This window comes from Staurois parvus, unplaced genomic scaffold (assembly GCF_062004578.1).
Source record: "Staurois parvus isolate SC_StPar_1 unplaced genomic scaffold, SC_StPar_1.0 ptg000025l, whole genome shotgun sequence".
NCBI lineage: Eukaryota > Metazoa > Chordata > Amphibia > Anura > Ranidae > Staurois > Staurois parvus.
In genome coordinates this window covers 13,855,978-13,872,652 of record NW_028317821.1, presented here as the reverse complement: position 1 = coordinate 13,872,652, position 16,675 = coordinate 13,855,978, and the positions used below count along the sequence as shown (strand labels likewise).

The window sequence follows — 16,675 nt, the reverse complement described above, 5'->3', positions numbered from 1 at the left end:
GCACAGCCGGGCATTTGTCTTGCATTTATTTAATGCTGTTTTTGTTTATTATAGCTCGGGGCCAGGTGTTTACTGATATTGTAATCATGTTTTATTTCTGATATATGTTTCAGATATTTATTATTGTTCTTGTTGTTTTTTTTACACTGTATTCTTCAGCTCAGCCATGTGTTTATTATAGGTTGGCCAGGTGTTTATTGCTACTTGTTTCACATATCATTTGGATTTAGTGGTTCATCCTGTTTTCTTATTAACTATTTGTTTCAAAGATTTATGCATTTACATGTTGGGTTTGCTGCTAAGGAGGGTGTTTATTGTTAGTTATTTTTTGGGTCACTAGAGGCATCGTAGCACTATTCTTGGGGAATTTTATTGATGTGGCAACATATTTAAATGCTTGCAGCAGCTTGCCATTAATTTGTGGCAGCCCATGAGTATTGTATCCTTATTTTTACATCCAGAAAGGTAGGAATCCAACCTTGAACATTCATATGTTAGATACAGATGTTCTGCAGGGTAAACCCTTGTAAGAAAAAAAAAGGGTGCTCAGCCTACCTGTAGGTTTTCCTTGTAAAGGAGGGTCTTTGAGGGTGAGAATTTCACATTTACCTGGAATAAATTAAAGGAATTAAACAAAAGCATACAACTGGGTTGTCAAAAACACTAAAAGAAATACAGTGAGCATGTGAACAACTAAATATTGTTATTTAAGTGGTTTACCAAAGGCTTTGCAGGACAGAATCCTTCATGTGGTCGTCTGGGAATTCGTTCTCCATTACTAAGTAGCAAAAGTTCATGAAGTGCCTCAGCAAATAGATGTAAATCTGTGAGTGCTTTAATCTAGAATCAGAGAAAGGAAATAAAATTAGTTTACACTTACATTAAAAAAAAATAAAAAAATATTACTAGGGGCTGCCACAGAGACTATAGTTATTAACTGGTTAGCCAAATGCAAATTAAAGTGCAACTAAAAGGCTAAACTTTTTCTTTAATTTTGGATAGCATGGAGAGGCATTAGAACACCTGCCAGTTTTATTCCTGTTTGTGTCTCCATTATGGAGATTCACCCTCTCTATTTGTCCTGTTTACCATTATCACTGAAAGTGAAAGTAAAAGAAAACCCCAAATTTTGGGTTGTCTCCAGAAAAGTAATGGAGATGAAATCTTCCAACAGGGACACTAGTTCTAGTGTCCTTGGGTTCCCCTAGGGATTACCTTAATTTGTAGGGATTTTCCCTCATTTCCGGTTTTGGCTTTGGTACTAGAAGTGAAGGGAATTCTCCCCAACGGGACACAGATGGCAAAAAATTAACAGGGGTTATAACGCTGCCTTACTCTAACCAGGATGAAAAAAAGGTTTGCCTATAGTTCTGCTTTAACATAAAACCTTTTGTAATGGACTCAATTTTTTCTCTTACAGGTTTTTTCAATAACAAATTTAAAGATCACTGAGGATGTGTACAGTACAGAAATCCCTAGCAGCCAATAAGAAATCACTTCCTTGCTCATCAAACCAGAGCACAATGAAATTTGATAGGTTGCTATGTAATGCTGCACCTAGTCTTACAAATATTTTTTAGGCCTCTTGCACATGGTACTGATGTTTGAGCAGCAGTATTTCTGGATGTAATTTCAGACATTTGTGTTGCACGTATTCACGTGTATTTAAGAGACTTCACTGATTTGTGCCTTGAATCCTGGGACTGGTTAACCTAAAATTTGATCAGTGACAGGTGCGAATGTTTGTTTCTTGTAGCTCTTAGCTTTAGTTGGCATTGTAATGGTCATTTGTGATGTTCAGCTGTGTGTACTTCACTTGCCAGTCCAGGATTTTTTCAGTTGCAAAATAGCAAATTTGAATCATGCAATGATGTACAAATTATGTTTCATCATTTTTCTGCGCAACCCAAAAGGGCACTCACAGTATCCAGAATGAAAAACCTCAATGAGAATGCAGCCTTTATAACTATCTGACATCTATACTTCTAAGTCTTTATTTTACTGTTTAGTTCTATTTAATATGTTTTAGTCCTATCTCTATTACACAAGTTTCATAAGAGTCCAAATGCAGGTTCCAAGGTTTTGTCATCTAATGAGCCACATTCAAATTGAATAGTCAGTAAGTAAACATATATAACTAAATTAACTTTAGATTGTTGACAATTTGTTCCCATTTATACATTTATGCTCAGAACCATGATAGAGAGACACAAAGTTAGAGAAGTGTTACTTTGCATTTACATTGTTCTATTCATCTGTAAATCAATGGGGGGAAGGTTTGATCTGAATGTGATGTTCAGGGGCGGACTGACAACTCATGGGGCCCCCAGGCAATAGGGGATCATGGGGACCCTGTGTCCTTGCCCAAACTCAAAAAAGCCTATGAAAAAGGTACCAGGGGCATCTCATGGGGCCCCCTACTGTCCCCAGGCCCTCGGGCAGTGCCCCAGTTTTCAAATGGTCAGTCCGCCCCTGGTGATGTCAGTTAAAGCAAGTTGAAAAAAATATAATTTTATTCTAAAATTTGTCCTGTTTATAATGACAAAACTATGATTCTGGTAAAAAGCATTGTAAATTGTTTAAAAATGAAAAAAAAGCATTTTTAAAAATGTAGAGTTTGTTTAATGTAACACTAAAAAAATATTAGGACTCACACGAAAAGAAAATGAGGGAAAAATGTGTAAATAGTAATGATTAAACAAGCAGAAATGAACAAAAATGATCAGCAGATATATAATAGCTAAGGGAACAAGGGAAAAAAATAGTTTATTAGGGCTGATTAGGGTAAATTAAGGGTTAATAAGGGGTTAAATAGAAAAAAATTAGAAATAAAAAACTATATTTTTTATCTATAGTAACAAAATTTATTCAAAATAATTGTGGCCATACGCTAAATTATCTTTTTTTTTTCTGATTGGTTGCTCCTAATAAGAAAAATCGATGTATAGTCAACAACCCATTCAGCTGATATTCCACATTCAGGGAAGTGGATTTTGGTAGATAGTTTAAGATGGTAAGTTATCAAGTCTGTTGTCATCATGCAGTCTCATAATCTGATCGATGGAAATACAATCAAATTTATATGCAGAGCACCTCAGTGCTTTTCCACCCTAGCCAATTGACTCAGTTTGAACATATCTGATCTAAATCAATTCTAAATCAATCAGAAGTAAAGTTATGTCTATTCGATTGTTTACCAGTTTGTTTTGATCAAATTGCATATTGATAGGATAATAAAATCAATTCATGTATGGCCTCCATAACACTGATTAAATGGAAAAGTGTGTTTGTTTAAGTGTGTTACTTTTTTTGGCCATGGTTCACATAGAAAAGAAAATATTTTGTGCAAAAACATTATCACTGAAAAAAAAATAATTGATGTGTTACTTTGCTGTCTTAGGTAATGACAAAGTTATTGCCGAATAAAAAGGCTCATAGCTGTTGGGCCCAAAGCAAAAAATTGGTTAGCTGAAGTGATTAAAGTGTATGCAATGCCAACACTTTGCATTTTGTAACCTATATACCAGATATATCTTCAAGGTCTAAACCATCTACACTATATATATCCAAAAGCAACAAATGTAACCATATAGTGCACCACAGTGCAGAGATATGAATGTCCTCTGTGTTGTAGTACACTATAACATGCATTTAGTGAATCGGATACCTTAAAGTATAACGTAAGGCAATTTTTTTTTAGTTTTGAACAGTGAAGAGGTATCAGAACACCTGTCTGTGCCCCCATTAGGGAGATTCTCCCTCTCTGTTTGTCCTTTTTACCATTACCATTGAAAGTGAAATTCCAAATTTTGGGCTGTCCCCAGAAAAGTAATAGAAGGGAAATCTTCCAATGGAGACACTGCTTCTGGTGACCTGGAGGGTCCCACGGGATTCCTTTAACTTGCAGGGATTTCCTCTCACTTCGAAGGGTTATAACCTTCTCTTAGGCCTCATGCACACTGGTTTATTGTAAATGTTGTTTCTCCCAACAGGAGAAAATCAGCATTAAAAACTTACCTAAGCTGCATTTCTTTTCAAACCAGTTTAGGTGAGTTTAGCAGAGTTTAGCAGCATTTGGTGTTTGGCGGTTTATTTATTTAATTGGCCAGAATTTGTATTTATTCTGGGCACTGAAATGTAAAAATGCTGAAGGGCTAAACATTCCTAGTGTTTTGGTACATTTAGGTGCATTTAGGCATGTATGGCGTTTTAAATGCCGATAGACTCTAGTCTTGAATGCAGTTTTTGTGCTTTCAGAGAAATGTCAGTTAAACCAGCTGCCTGTAAACTCTTCTAAATGACTATGTGTACATGGACACAGGATAACGTAGAAAAGAGTTCAGAGACTTCAGAAAAAACACCCAACTGCTCCTAAACATCAGTTTAGCAGCTGCAGTGTACATGAGGCCTTACACTGTCCAAAATAAAAAATAAAAATTTTTTCCTATAGTTCTACTTTAACACAAAGAACGAAAACAAATGTACTAAAGGTGTGAATGAGCACTTGATGACCTGTGTTTAGCTTCATGCTAATTAGAAGTGTATAATTCAGTAAATATGGGTACACTAGTCATGCAGAGAGACTTTGTGTAGAGATCTTGAGTCAAGAATGTAGGAATTACTAAAATGTTTCTTACTTCATTTTCTTAATAAAGTATGTTACTTGTGTGGTGTCGCTAGCATTATTGTTACAATATGGTTTTGTACAGTGGCTGATGCAAGCCACATAGCTGAGGGCCACAGTTGGCTTCCAAGACAATATATGGGAACCACTGTGGGACATGTTAACGTTTAATATGTCAGCCACCTGACACAAACCTATCCAATGCAATTTAGCACATCAAGTAGGAAACATTAAGCTAGCATTCTGGAATTTTTACATCATCCTGCTGTTCTCTAATGTGTGCTGTATAATATGCTAGCACCATATTATACAGCGTATAGAGTGCACATATGTCAGGCACTAATGCAACATATGAATGTGAAAACTTTGTGCAAATCTTTAAAAGGTTTTATCGGTAATCAAATGAACACTTTTTTTTTTTTCTACGAAGGTTGCACATGTTCAGCACAGAAATATAGCTCTGTAGTATTTTTTTGAATCCAGCTGAAAGATTAAACTTTGCAATAAGCTAGGAATCAGCACAGATGTAATTTTACTATGGAACATACTGCTATACTGTTTAGAAAATCACCATACGAACAGTAAAACGAGCCAATACCTGGTAAGATTGTCAGTCAGTGTAACTTATTGATATTCAGTCATACCACCATGTGTTTATTTTGACATCAATAAGATTAACTTAGCATTTCACAAACCTTTAAAAGCCTTCCTTCCACGCATTTGACAGGGTCACGGCATACTGTAGAAGCAAAATACTGGTACAAAGTAAGCAATGGCAAAACCTGTTAAAAAAAAAAGTTTAAATAAATGCTTGTTTATCATCTTACATCAGTAGAACTATGTAAAACATTATATTTCCAACCAATTTACAATTTTAATACATTATTTAGTTAGAAACAGAACAGTTTACATATTTTTTGTGTTTGTGAGTTGTGGAATAACATAATAGCAGTTGTCTTACAGGTATTTCTGCCACCAAAGATAGTTATCTATAAACCTGATTGCTAGCAAAATGTATCTATAATATTTTGGATTTAGAAAAAAATTCCCAGTTCTGTTATAGAGGCTCTTCTCCAACATGGACAATATGTCCAATCACAAGAAGGGAAAGGTTAGAAGTCCTGTCAGGTTTTTACTTCTACCTGGGGATGAATTGGAGAGATTTCCCCTGACCTGATTTCACAATGATAAATAGTTTTAATGTTTGCTGATAATAGTGTTGGCTGTTGAGGCCTACCCTCATGCCCTGTCTGGCAAAACCTCTCTCACCAGAATAGAAGGTAAGAAGGTACATTTTTCTAATGGAGCTCTGGAGAACAGTGAAACTCCCAAGTTTTGGCTGGATTTACCCTTTGAAACGGAGCAAAAAGCCTATCAGAAAGCCCTTGATTGCTACTTGCGATCATGAGCTTTCCTATCATGTGACCACTGTGACAGCCAATATCGGCGGTCACAAGATCGTAAACCCTGCCCTGTCTCCCGGCATCACAAACCCCTTAAAGGGCAGGGAGGCGCTGCACCAAGGGGTTAATTAATTTTTACAATTCAAAGCAAACTACCCCATTCATCCATGTCTCCATGCTTTATTTTGCTGGTAAATCACTTTGAAAACACCACTCTAGCATTTCTGGCCATAGCCAACTTGAATAAGGGCAGATCGTTCATGTAGCATTTACTTCCTGGAATTTGTCTGCCCTTATCTCAGGCATACAGGCAGGTGGGTGTGCTTAGCTGAGAAAACCCCTCATACCCTTTTGTAGACTCCTGGGATGTATGACATCATTTGCCTAGGCATGGAAACCAGGAAGTAATTAAAGAAATGTAAACAAAATGTATAAAACAAGTAAATATGACATACTTTCTTATCTATTTACTAATGCTAACATAAGGATTTAAAATATATGTTGACAGTGTGAAGTTCTGCCTTAAGTAGTTTAAGTGTATGTATGTGTGTGTGTGTATGTATATATATAAATATATATATATATATATATATATATATATATATATATATATCAGCAGGAAAACGAACAGCAACACATTTAAGACAAAAAGAAGGAAAAGGAAAAAAACATTGTTTTCAGGGACAAAGAAATCAATGAGAAATTATGTACACAAAAAATAAAACCTTGAGATGACGGGTATCAGCATATTTACTGAAAGATTTGTGTGTAAGTGTGTGTGCGTGTTTTTTTTTTTTTTTTCTTTTTTTACTTGCGACTAACCATGAGATTTTGAGCAAATGAATGAAGTTCTGAAATGAGAAAACCCAGACTAGAGACAACAATGTTGACATCTGCTCTATGTCGATCAGAAAACAGGTCAATCCCTGGAATAAGTTCAGTTGTCTCACATCCTTCCCCAACCTCATATAATGCATAATCAAGGTCTTCATCTGGATGAGGCAGGGACACGTAAAACAGTGACTAGAAATGAAAACAGACATTGCATATTACATCATTTGTTTTCTGATGACTTATTACTCTGCACACAAATACATATGAATCACAAATGAGTGTCTTACCTTGAAGAGTAAAGCTGAGAACAGGCAGCATTCTGTTCTCTTTCTGACATTTGATGTCAAGATGTAACTGCAAAAAGAACAAGAGAGTTGAGAAAGAACATCTTATGTCCAGTAGTAATGACTTGGTTATAATTAATTTGGGCAATTTACTGTCGCATTATTACTTTCAAAAATAATTAGAGACTGGATTATTTATTATGTTATTATTTATATACAGCACTGATAATTTAAAGGTTATATTTTTTGATAACATTGATCTACTCACTTTAGTCACTTAAAGGATAAATTCACCTTTCGTTACATATTCAGGGTGTAACATGTAACAAATTACGAAAGGACCGACCCTGTTCCCCCCCATCTCCTGTTTTGACAGCTCCCCCCCCCCCCCTCTAACTGTGACAGTTTTAAAAAAAATGTGGCTGTGCGGAGCTCCACCCATGCAGTTGTGTCAATCATTCACAGTATTTTGTAAATGGGGAAAACAAATTTGCTGCTGCTGCTGTCTGCTTGTAGCTCTCAATGTCCTGAACAAAATGTGCATTTAAAATTTTTATTAAAAAGGTGAACTTATCATTTAAGAGCTTACAATCTAATGTTCCTACTCCTACACACAATCACTAGGGCCAATATGGGTGGAAGCCAATTACGAGGAAAACAAAGCCACTGCTCTAGTGCTGCAAGGCAAAAGCACTATGCACTTAGCCACCATGTTGCCCACATTCCTCTTTTTACAACTCATGACAATCCAAAAGCCAACTATTAAGGTACTGGTGGTAGAGTGAGGATCCCCAGTCCTGGAACTCCCTCATCCCATGAACACATGCTCCCGCTGCTCAAAGATGAGCCAGCATACGGCTAAATGGTCTGTGAAGTCTGGGGTGCATGCCCAGTTGCAGTTGTAGCAATCCAAACAAAACTCTGGCTGGCTGCACTCCCAACATAAAATCCAAAATAGTCTTTCCTGAAAATCCATATAAGAGCAACACGGATGTACAGACAGGGGAGGGAAGAGGTTAATGCATTTCAACCAAACCTGTTTTGAGAAAGCACTTTTTCACTGTGAAACACATTAACCTCTTCCCTCCCCTGTACATCTTTGTTGCTCTTATATGGATTTTATATAAAGGCTATTTTTGGATCTTATGTTGGAAGAGCAGCCACCTGGAGTTTGTTTTTACTCCCCCATCTCATGGTTGTCAGATTTTTCTTCGTAGGCTTGAAATGACTATAAAAGACCATATTTATGAGATGGCTTAATGGACAGTAGTAGACATATAGCCTTTACCATAAGTAAAATAGTGTGGGGATGGGAGGCTGGAGTATATTCCAGGAATAAACATCATGCTTGCTACTGCTATTTAAAGTTCACCTTTGATTTTATGTTTTATGTTACACCCATATTTAGGGTATAATGTGTAACATGCTCCAGTACGTGTTCTCCTCACCCCCCCCCCCCCCCCTAATGACAGCACCCACAGAGCCGTGTCATGTATTCACAGGAAACTGTGAATGGGAGGACTACAAGTCCCATCAGTTATTGTGGCAGACAACTTGTAGTTCTCAATGAACTGTGAGGGCATTATTGAGCCTGATATTGCACCTGTAATCCTCTGATCATGGGTGCAATGCTTTGCAGGCTCCAGTGAGAAAAGAATCTGTGAATGGGAGAACTACAAGTCCCATCACAATATATATGTGACTTTTCTTTGAGCAGATACATCAAATTAAATGAAATAAAACCAAAAATTATAAAAATTATAAAAATTATGTATAAAAAAAAAAAAAAAAAAAAGAAAAAATTATGTCCAAAGTCCCACCGTGTCCAAAATAAAAATCAAAAATCCCAAAAATAATCCTCACAAAACTTAGACTTTTTCTTCTTCTTTCATCACCAAAACCTTCTTAATACCCGCACATCCTGATATTCGTGCACCCTATCTCAGAAACAGCAGGGCAGATTAACCACTCTGGGTTACACTCTCCTCTCATCAATTTTCTCCAAAGACTAGGGTCACTTCCTCCACTTTTCTCCAGAAAACCAGTCACAATATAAAAGATATTCTTCTTTATTGGTAACTCACATAAAAATTCCGTGGTAACAGCTCCTCCTCACAAGCAGTGTACACATGGACAGGTTCAGGGAAAACCAAGGTGATGATGTCTCAAGCCCCTTGGGAGAGAAGCAAGCACACTGCATCCACAGTTAATAGAAATCTAACATGGCTGACAAACTTCCTGGTTTTAGGAAGTTTGTCAGCCATGTTAGATTTCTATTAACTGTGGATGCAGTGTGCTTGCTTCTCTCCCAAGGGGCTTGAGACATCATCACCTTGGTTTTCCCTGAACCTGTCCATGTGTACACTGCTTGTGAGGAGGAGCTGTTACCACGGAATTTTTATGTGAGTTACCAATAAAGAAGAATATCTTTTATATTGTGACTGGTTTTCTGGAGAAAAGTGGAGGAAGTGACCCTAGTCTTTGGAGAAAATTGATGAGAGGAGAGTGTAACCCAGAGTGGTTAATCTGCCCTGCTGTTTCTGAGATAGGGTGCACGAATATCAGGATGTGCGGGTATTAAGAAGGTTTTGGTGATGAAAGAAGAAGAAAAAGTCTAAGTTTTGTGAGGATTATTTTTGGGATTTTTGATTTTTATTTTGGACACGGTGGGACTTTGGACATAATTTTTTCTTTTTTTTTTTTTTTTTTTTATACATAATTTTTATAATTTTTATAATTTTTGGTTTTATTTCATTTAATTTGATGTATCTGCTCAAAGAAAAGTCACATATATATTGTTAAGCTAGCCTTCAAGGGTGAAGGTAGATCACTTTTCTGGGATATTATAGGTTTAAGTGTTGTGATATAGAAGTATAAGTACAAGTCCCATCAGTCATTGTGGCAGACAACTTGTAGTTCTCAATGAACTGTGAGGGCATTATTGAGCCTGATATTGCACCTGTGATCCTTTGATCATGGGTGTAATGCTTTGCAGGCTCCAGTGAGAAAAGAAATAAATGCACATTTTTTTTTCTGCAAAAATATGTGCATTTATTATTCTGTACCCAAAAGGTAAACTTCGCATTTAACACACTTTTAGCAAGTGCCATGAAGCTCTTTTCTTTTTTAAATAGTGGTGTTACAGCTCAGCCTTTCAAAAGAAGAGCATAAAGGTTGCCTTTGCTAACCTCTTTTTTTAAAAACGAGTTATTTTGTCTTCTTGCTTCAATATTTGGAATCACTAGCCAAGAACAAGTATACAGATTAGGGTTCTGACATAAAGCAGAACTCCCAGAATTACCCACTTCAGTATTGGCCACTTTTACTCCCTTCCTGCCCAGACCAATTTTCAGCTTTCAGCGCACTCACAGTTTGAATGACAATTGTGTTGTCATGCAACACTGTACCCAAAATAAATTTGTATCATTTTGTTCACACAACTGGAGCTTTCTTTTGGTGGTATTTAATCCTCACTGGGTTTTTTTTTATTTTTTGTTAAATAAGCTAAAAAAAGACCAAACGGACACAGCTGGTGATGGATCTCGAGCAGCATGGCGGCGATCTGGGAGGACATCATGTGGCGCCCACCAGGATTAACAAAAGTCCCACTCAGCCATCAATTTGCTACTGGCTGGACAGGAACTGGTTAAACAAAATCTACCCTTGCAGTGGGTACCCCAGCACTACAAGGATTAAATGCTCCTTTATTCAGTGCGATTTGTAAATGAGTCCGGTGCAATTTTATTCAGCAGTTCAGGTGCAATTCCAATGCAAATTGTTAAAGTGTATGACATTGGAAATTGCACCTGAACCAAGCTGAAAATCATACCAGACTCCATAGAAAAGGATTTTGGTTTACCACGTGTCATGCAAATTGGAAGCGTTCAAAACGCATAAAATCCGCATATATATGTGAACTGGGTCTTATTCCTGGACTTCAGCTTTATCTTTGACTTTCTTGATCTGCATACTTATACTGCATACTTATTCCTAGATTGTAAGCTCTAACGAGCAGGGCCCTCTGTTTCCTCTTGTACCAAATTGTATTGTAACTGTAATGTCTACCTTCATTTTGTAAAGCGCTGCGCAAACTGTTGGCGGTATATAAATCCTGTATAATAATAATACTGGATCAGTGACTCAAATTATTAAAACTAATAGGTCAGTATAAGGGACAGGCAATAAGCATTTTCAGAAGTTCAGCAGTATCATCTCCAGTATTTCTCTCATGATGGGTTTACTTCAAATCCTGCATCTAGGGTGGCACTGGCAGTTTAAACTGTTCAGTTGAACAGATAATGACATTCTTACAGAGAAAAAAGATGACATTACAAAGACAATGCTGGAGAGAAAACTCCCTTGTGGGTTTACAAATTCAGAAAGACATAAGTTCATACAAAAATAGATCTCTGGTTGGTACCATTGAAATAACAGAAGACTGCTGGAATTCCTCTACCTATGAACACATACCTATAGCAATTTTTGTCCTGACTTTGTGCAAGGGCATAACTATGGATACAGCAAACAATATGACTGCAACGGGGCCCAGAAACACCAGGCACACAGTTATTTATACAAGTAACAATACATGTGAATAAAATTCATGCCTATATAGTTCAAGGATCTATATGATTCCTATAAAAGCAATTAGAGTTATCTGTCATTAGAGGAATCTCCTTGAAGATAGAACAAATCAGGCATCCATTTTTTGAAAGAGGCGCTATTGTTTTTATTTCCATTTTTAAAAGGGTCAATTATTTTGACCCATGTTTGTAACTGCCACTGTACATGCTAACCACTGATAAAGCTTCTTCTCATTTATCCAATAATGAAAGAATTCATTTCTTTTTTATTCTATAGATTTTGAGGCAAGCAGTGCATTTTACATTTCCAGCAAATAAAGGTAGTATTATAGTGTGTAAGCTGGCAAATAGAAAACAATATTTTTAAATTGCATCCCAATCTGTCTTTTGTACTTGCTCCATATATATTCCTGCACATTAGCATTTAGTCTGGGAAAGGACAGCACTTTAAACCAGGCTTTTGTTACAGTCTTCTTTGTTGCAAATCTAGAGCATATAAAGCTTGCTGATTGAAAAAGACAGCACAGGCAGGACCTCATCAGGTAGCTGCTGTTCCTTAAAGTGTATCCAAAACCCAAAGCGAAAATGTGATATACGGCAGAGTACTAGTGCTTGGTAAAGTGGCTGTATTTGTTTTTTTCAAGCTTTATTGTTTTAATTTTCACCTGGTAACCCCACTAACTACACACTCATTGTACCTGGGTGGGTTACTCATCCACTGCATCTATAGAGGGAGCCATGGATGTCACCCTAAGGCTGCTCTTTTGATACAGACTAGAAACGGGTATCTCTATTATTACATGGAGGGCAGGCAAATTGGATGTTTATAGAAGATAGCTAGGAAGGAGGATATTCTTTGGTGCCACTCAGAGATAGTGACAAGGACACACAAGTCTGTGGCTAGATGGACAGGTTTTTCTATATGTGCTGAAATTGTTCTTAGCTTGAAAAACAAAAGAATACTAATGCAGCCACCACAACTAAGGACTGTAAGCCTTGGGTTTAGTTATCCTCTAACTATTCAATTACAGACTGATCATTATTATTCTAATTGTGTGCAGAAAAGCAAATGGTCAGGGTGTTGTATAGTGTCTGGAAGAGGACTAAACAAAATTAGAAGTTTTTTTGGCTGATAAGATAGTTCACATGTATATACAGTATACCATCGGTATGCCTACTCTTACACGTTAAAGTGGAGTTCCACTCAAAAGTGGAAGCTCCGCTTATTTGCCTCCTCTCCCCCCTGCCATATTTAGCACCTTTTGGGGGTGCGGATACCTGTTTTTGACAGGTACCCGTTCCCACTTCCGGCTCAGTTCACCGCAGCAAAGTGAGACGGAAGTTGGGCCCCCTCCTCCCTCCTGCAGTCTCCTGGGAACTTTCACAGGTCCCAGAGGACTGCCGGACCAATTAGGAGGCACCTCGTGCATGCGCAGTGGGCACCAGGCTGTGAAACCGCAAGCTGTCACAGCCGAGATACCGGTGCTGTACAGGAGAGTAGGGGAGAAGGGATGGCACGGGTGAGAACATCGCTGGACTCTGGGACAGGTAAGTGTGTGTTTATTAAAAGACAGCAGATACAGTTTTTGTAGCTGCTGACTTTTAATGAACACAAAAATGGCTGGAATTCCACTTTAACTACCCAATAAAAGCAGCCTCAAACAGCACCTCAGCATAAGTATTTCTGAACTAGATTCATTTTTAACAGTGTGCACTACAATAAAACAACAATTGGGAACAAATTTGTAAAGTGGTGTTATGGTCAAACCACTTTTGCATTAGAAGTGCCTCTGGCACATTTAGGCTCCATATGCACTGGAATGATTTTCTGCTAAGAGTGACAAAAACGCATGAAAGCACAGTATCACGTTTAGCGCTTTTATTCATTTCATTGGCTAGAGTACTTGCCATTGAAATGAATAAATGCCCAATGCTAAAAGCAGTTAGTACTTTGGCACATTTAGACGTGTTTAGACTTTTCCTGGACATTTAACTGACCCTAACTCTGCTGCTGTTAAATTCTAATAAAAGTCTATGTGTGTGTAGCACTACCCCCCTTAGGAGTTGCTGAGTTTTGGGTCCCCCTATAGTCCTGCACAGCCTGGCAACATACATTTTCTTCAACACATTGGAGACAGTAAACAGTCTTTGAGCTTGTTTTATTAAGGGATATATAACTTGGATGGGGTTAAGGGGTGCATGAGATGCCCAAGAAACTGTGAACATGAGGACAAATCTCCTTAGCAACTTTGTAAAAGACCATAGACAAACAGTCTCTACTTAAAGAGCTCTCCAGCCCTTATGGTGTATCTCCTCAGATCCCAGATAAATCTTCCTCTTCACCCAGCTGCCTGAGGGAATCCCTGAGCAAGGGGACCCAGAAACTGCCACTGTAGTAAAGCAGCCCCAGATGAGGAGCTAGTTGGGTTTGCCACCTGACTGCCCTCTCCCCTTATCTAGCCCAGGGGGTGCAGGATTACTCACTCAGTCCTCTCCTGTAAGCTTGTTGGGTTGGTGGCTGCCTTCAGGCCTTACACTGGGCTGGCCTCTTCTCTGCTTCCCAGGCTGTCCTCTCTCAGGGGATGGTTGAGGCTGAGAGATCCTCCTTCCAAGATCCTGCATGCAGGTGGGCACCTCTCTGGGCCCCTTCATCATCTTCCACCTGACACTGACCACTTCCTGATCAGGCCCTTTCATACTCAAGTGCTGCCCTGACCCCATGACAAGCCTCCCACTTGGGGATTGGTCAAAGTCCAATGAGTATGCAGATCAGCCCCTCCTCACCAACACCCACTGCCTTCTAGAAACTTCTCAAGCTTCTAGAGCAGGAGGATGTATCAGGAAACTGACTTGCAGAGCCCTCAGCCCTGACCTCAAGTTATCTGTCTGACTCATCCCAGGCTGGCTCATACCAGGCTGCTATCCTGCCTCTAACTAAAAACCTAGCTAGCTCCCCAGCCTAATTAGAGGGGCGCTACATGTAAATGGACACACAGGCTCTTACTGAGTTGAGTTCAGGGGACTTTGGCAAAAAAACACCAAAAGCTCTTGAACTCACATTTATGAGCAGCAGTGTGCATGAGGCCTTATAAAGAGAATTTATGAAAGAGAAAAAAAAGTGTGCTGGGGGTGGAGAAAACGTATTTCTCAAAATTGACCCTTTAAGGTACTTATTTGACTATGTTATACTTCTTTCTATAAATAATGTAGCCTCTGTTTGTGAGTATAAGTTTAAAGCAACAAGTGCATAAATATATTATATAAACTATGTCTTCTACTAACTAAATCATCACACTGAAAAGCCTATTGTTTTCTCAGACAGAACATATGCATAAACCAAGTATACAGAATGCTTTCTGCAAACAGAGCTCCCGCTGCAGTAAAGTTTTGCGCTTCCTGTACTATAATAGTTTATTTCTAAAGCATGTACCAGGAGATGCTTTTATTGATCCCCTCTGGGCACTAAAAATTATGTGATAAATAAAAATAAATCAAGAGATTTTTTTCTTCAATACTTACCGAGAAATTTTAGAAGCAATGACAGCAGCCAGCAAACAACCCCAAATTCCCGCTTGGGATAGAAATCTCTTACTGTAATCTTTAGATCTTTCGCTGCTTATGCTGTCTGGGGAGCCATCAAGCTCTTGCCATGAATTAAGAGCATCAGACATGTTGAGCGTTTCATCAAGGGCCTGACACCAGCATTTGAAAGCAGCTCTGTAACATATAAAATGCATCAAAATATGACACTATAGGGGAAATTTAGTGTGTGTACGTGGCAAAACATCATCAAATGCTTAACCTTTTCAGTTATAAATCAATATAATAAATACCATATAAAGAATGGAAATCTTTTGGATATAAAGAGATGTGAGCTTTTATCCAAACAGTCATGTACTTGAAATGTGTAAAATATGATTCTTACTGAATGTATTTCATAGGATCTGTATGAAAATTCAGTACAGGTTTTAAATATCATTGAAATGTCAACCCTAAAGCCCAACTCTAGGCAAAAAATTAAACGTAAATAGTGTATTTTATAAATACCTTAGGGTCCTTTAACATGGGCGTTGTTTTTCTTTATCAGTCCAGTCTTTGAAAAAACGTATCAGTTTACATCCATTTTTTTCATCAGTTTTTACCCGTTGTACATCCGTTTTACATCCATTTACATCTGTTTTAATCAATTCACATCCGGTTTTTATTTGTTTACATCCGTTTTCATCTGTTTACATCCATTTTTTGTCCGTTCTGGGTTTTTTTCCGGAAGAAAAATAGGGTTTTCTTCCGTTCAAAAAAATTAATGTTAACGGATACAGACATTAACGGATGTAAATGGATGATCATCCGTTTACATCTGCTAGTCCATAGAAATACATGGGTGTCCGTTTTTCATCCGTAAAAGGACAGATGAAAAACGGACATACCGAACGCCTGTGTGAAAAAGGCCTTACTCCTCAGTCTTGATTCCAAACACCTCTTCCCAAGCCACCCTGCAGTGTAATGCATCAAAGTCACAGTTTCTTATATGAGCCTAACTAAATTCCTTCTCTGGGTACCCAACAATTTTCTTTGCTTGATATTTCTTGGGCATGGGTTCCCTCACCACCTCATGTGGTTCTCTCGTTCTGATAGGACATCATATGACGTCCTACCATACTCACTGCGCATGCGCGGCTCAGGGAGCACACAGCGCGGCGATCGCTGGTGCGCTGTGTCCCTCGGACACAGCGGATCACGGAAAGAGACAAATATGTCGGCTCGGTTATGTGATCAGCTATGCCCAATCACAGCTGATCACATGTAAACACGCAAATGCCGGTTATCGGCATTTCTCTCCTCTCGAGCTGTCACGCTGACAGCTCGAGAGGAGAGGAGAGCCGGTAATCGGCTTTCCGAGGAGGGGACATGTACACTGATCATCAGGGCACTGATGATCAGTGTGCC

At 38.3% G+C, this 16,675-nt stretch overlaps 1 protein-coding gene across 1 annotated transcript in view; it reads right to left on the bottom strand.

Annotated features, from left to right (window-relative positions):
- CFAP54 (cilia and flagella associated protein 54) overlaps positions 1 to 16,675 on the bottom strand; it is a 527,562-nt gene that overhangs the window by 148,147 nt on the left and 362,740 nt on the right. The window contains exons 44-49 of the mRNA XM_089651915.1: positions 15,248 to 15,445; positions 7,149 to 7,215; positions 6,850 to 7,050; positions 5,320 to 5,406; positions 721 to 840; positions 556 to 609 (exon numbers count right to left, since the gene is read on the bottom strand). Coding sequence (XP_089508041.1) covers positions 556 to 609; positions 721 to 840; positions 5,320 to 5,406; positions 6,850 to 7,050; positions 7,149 to 7,215; positions 15,248 to 15,445 — 727 coding nt within the window. The remainder of the gene's footprint in view (positions 1 to 555; positions 610 to 720; positions 841 to 5,319; positions 5,407 to 6,849; positions 7,051 to 7,148; positions 7,216 to 15,247; positions 15,446 to 16,675) is intronic.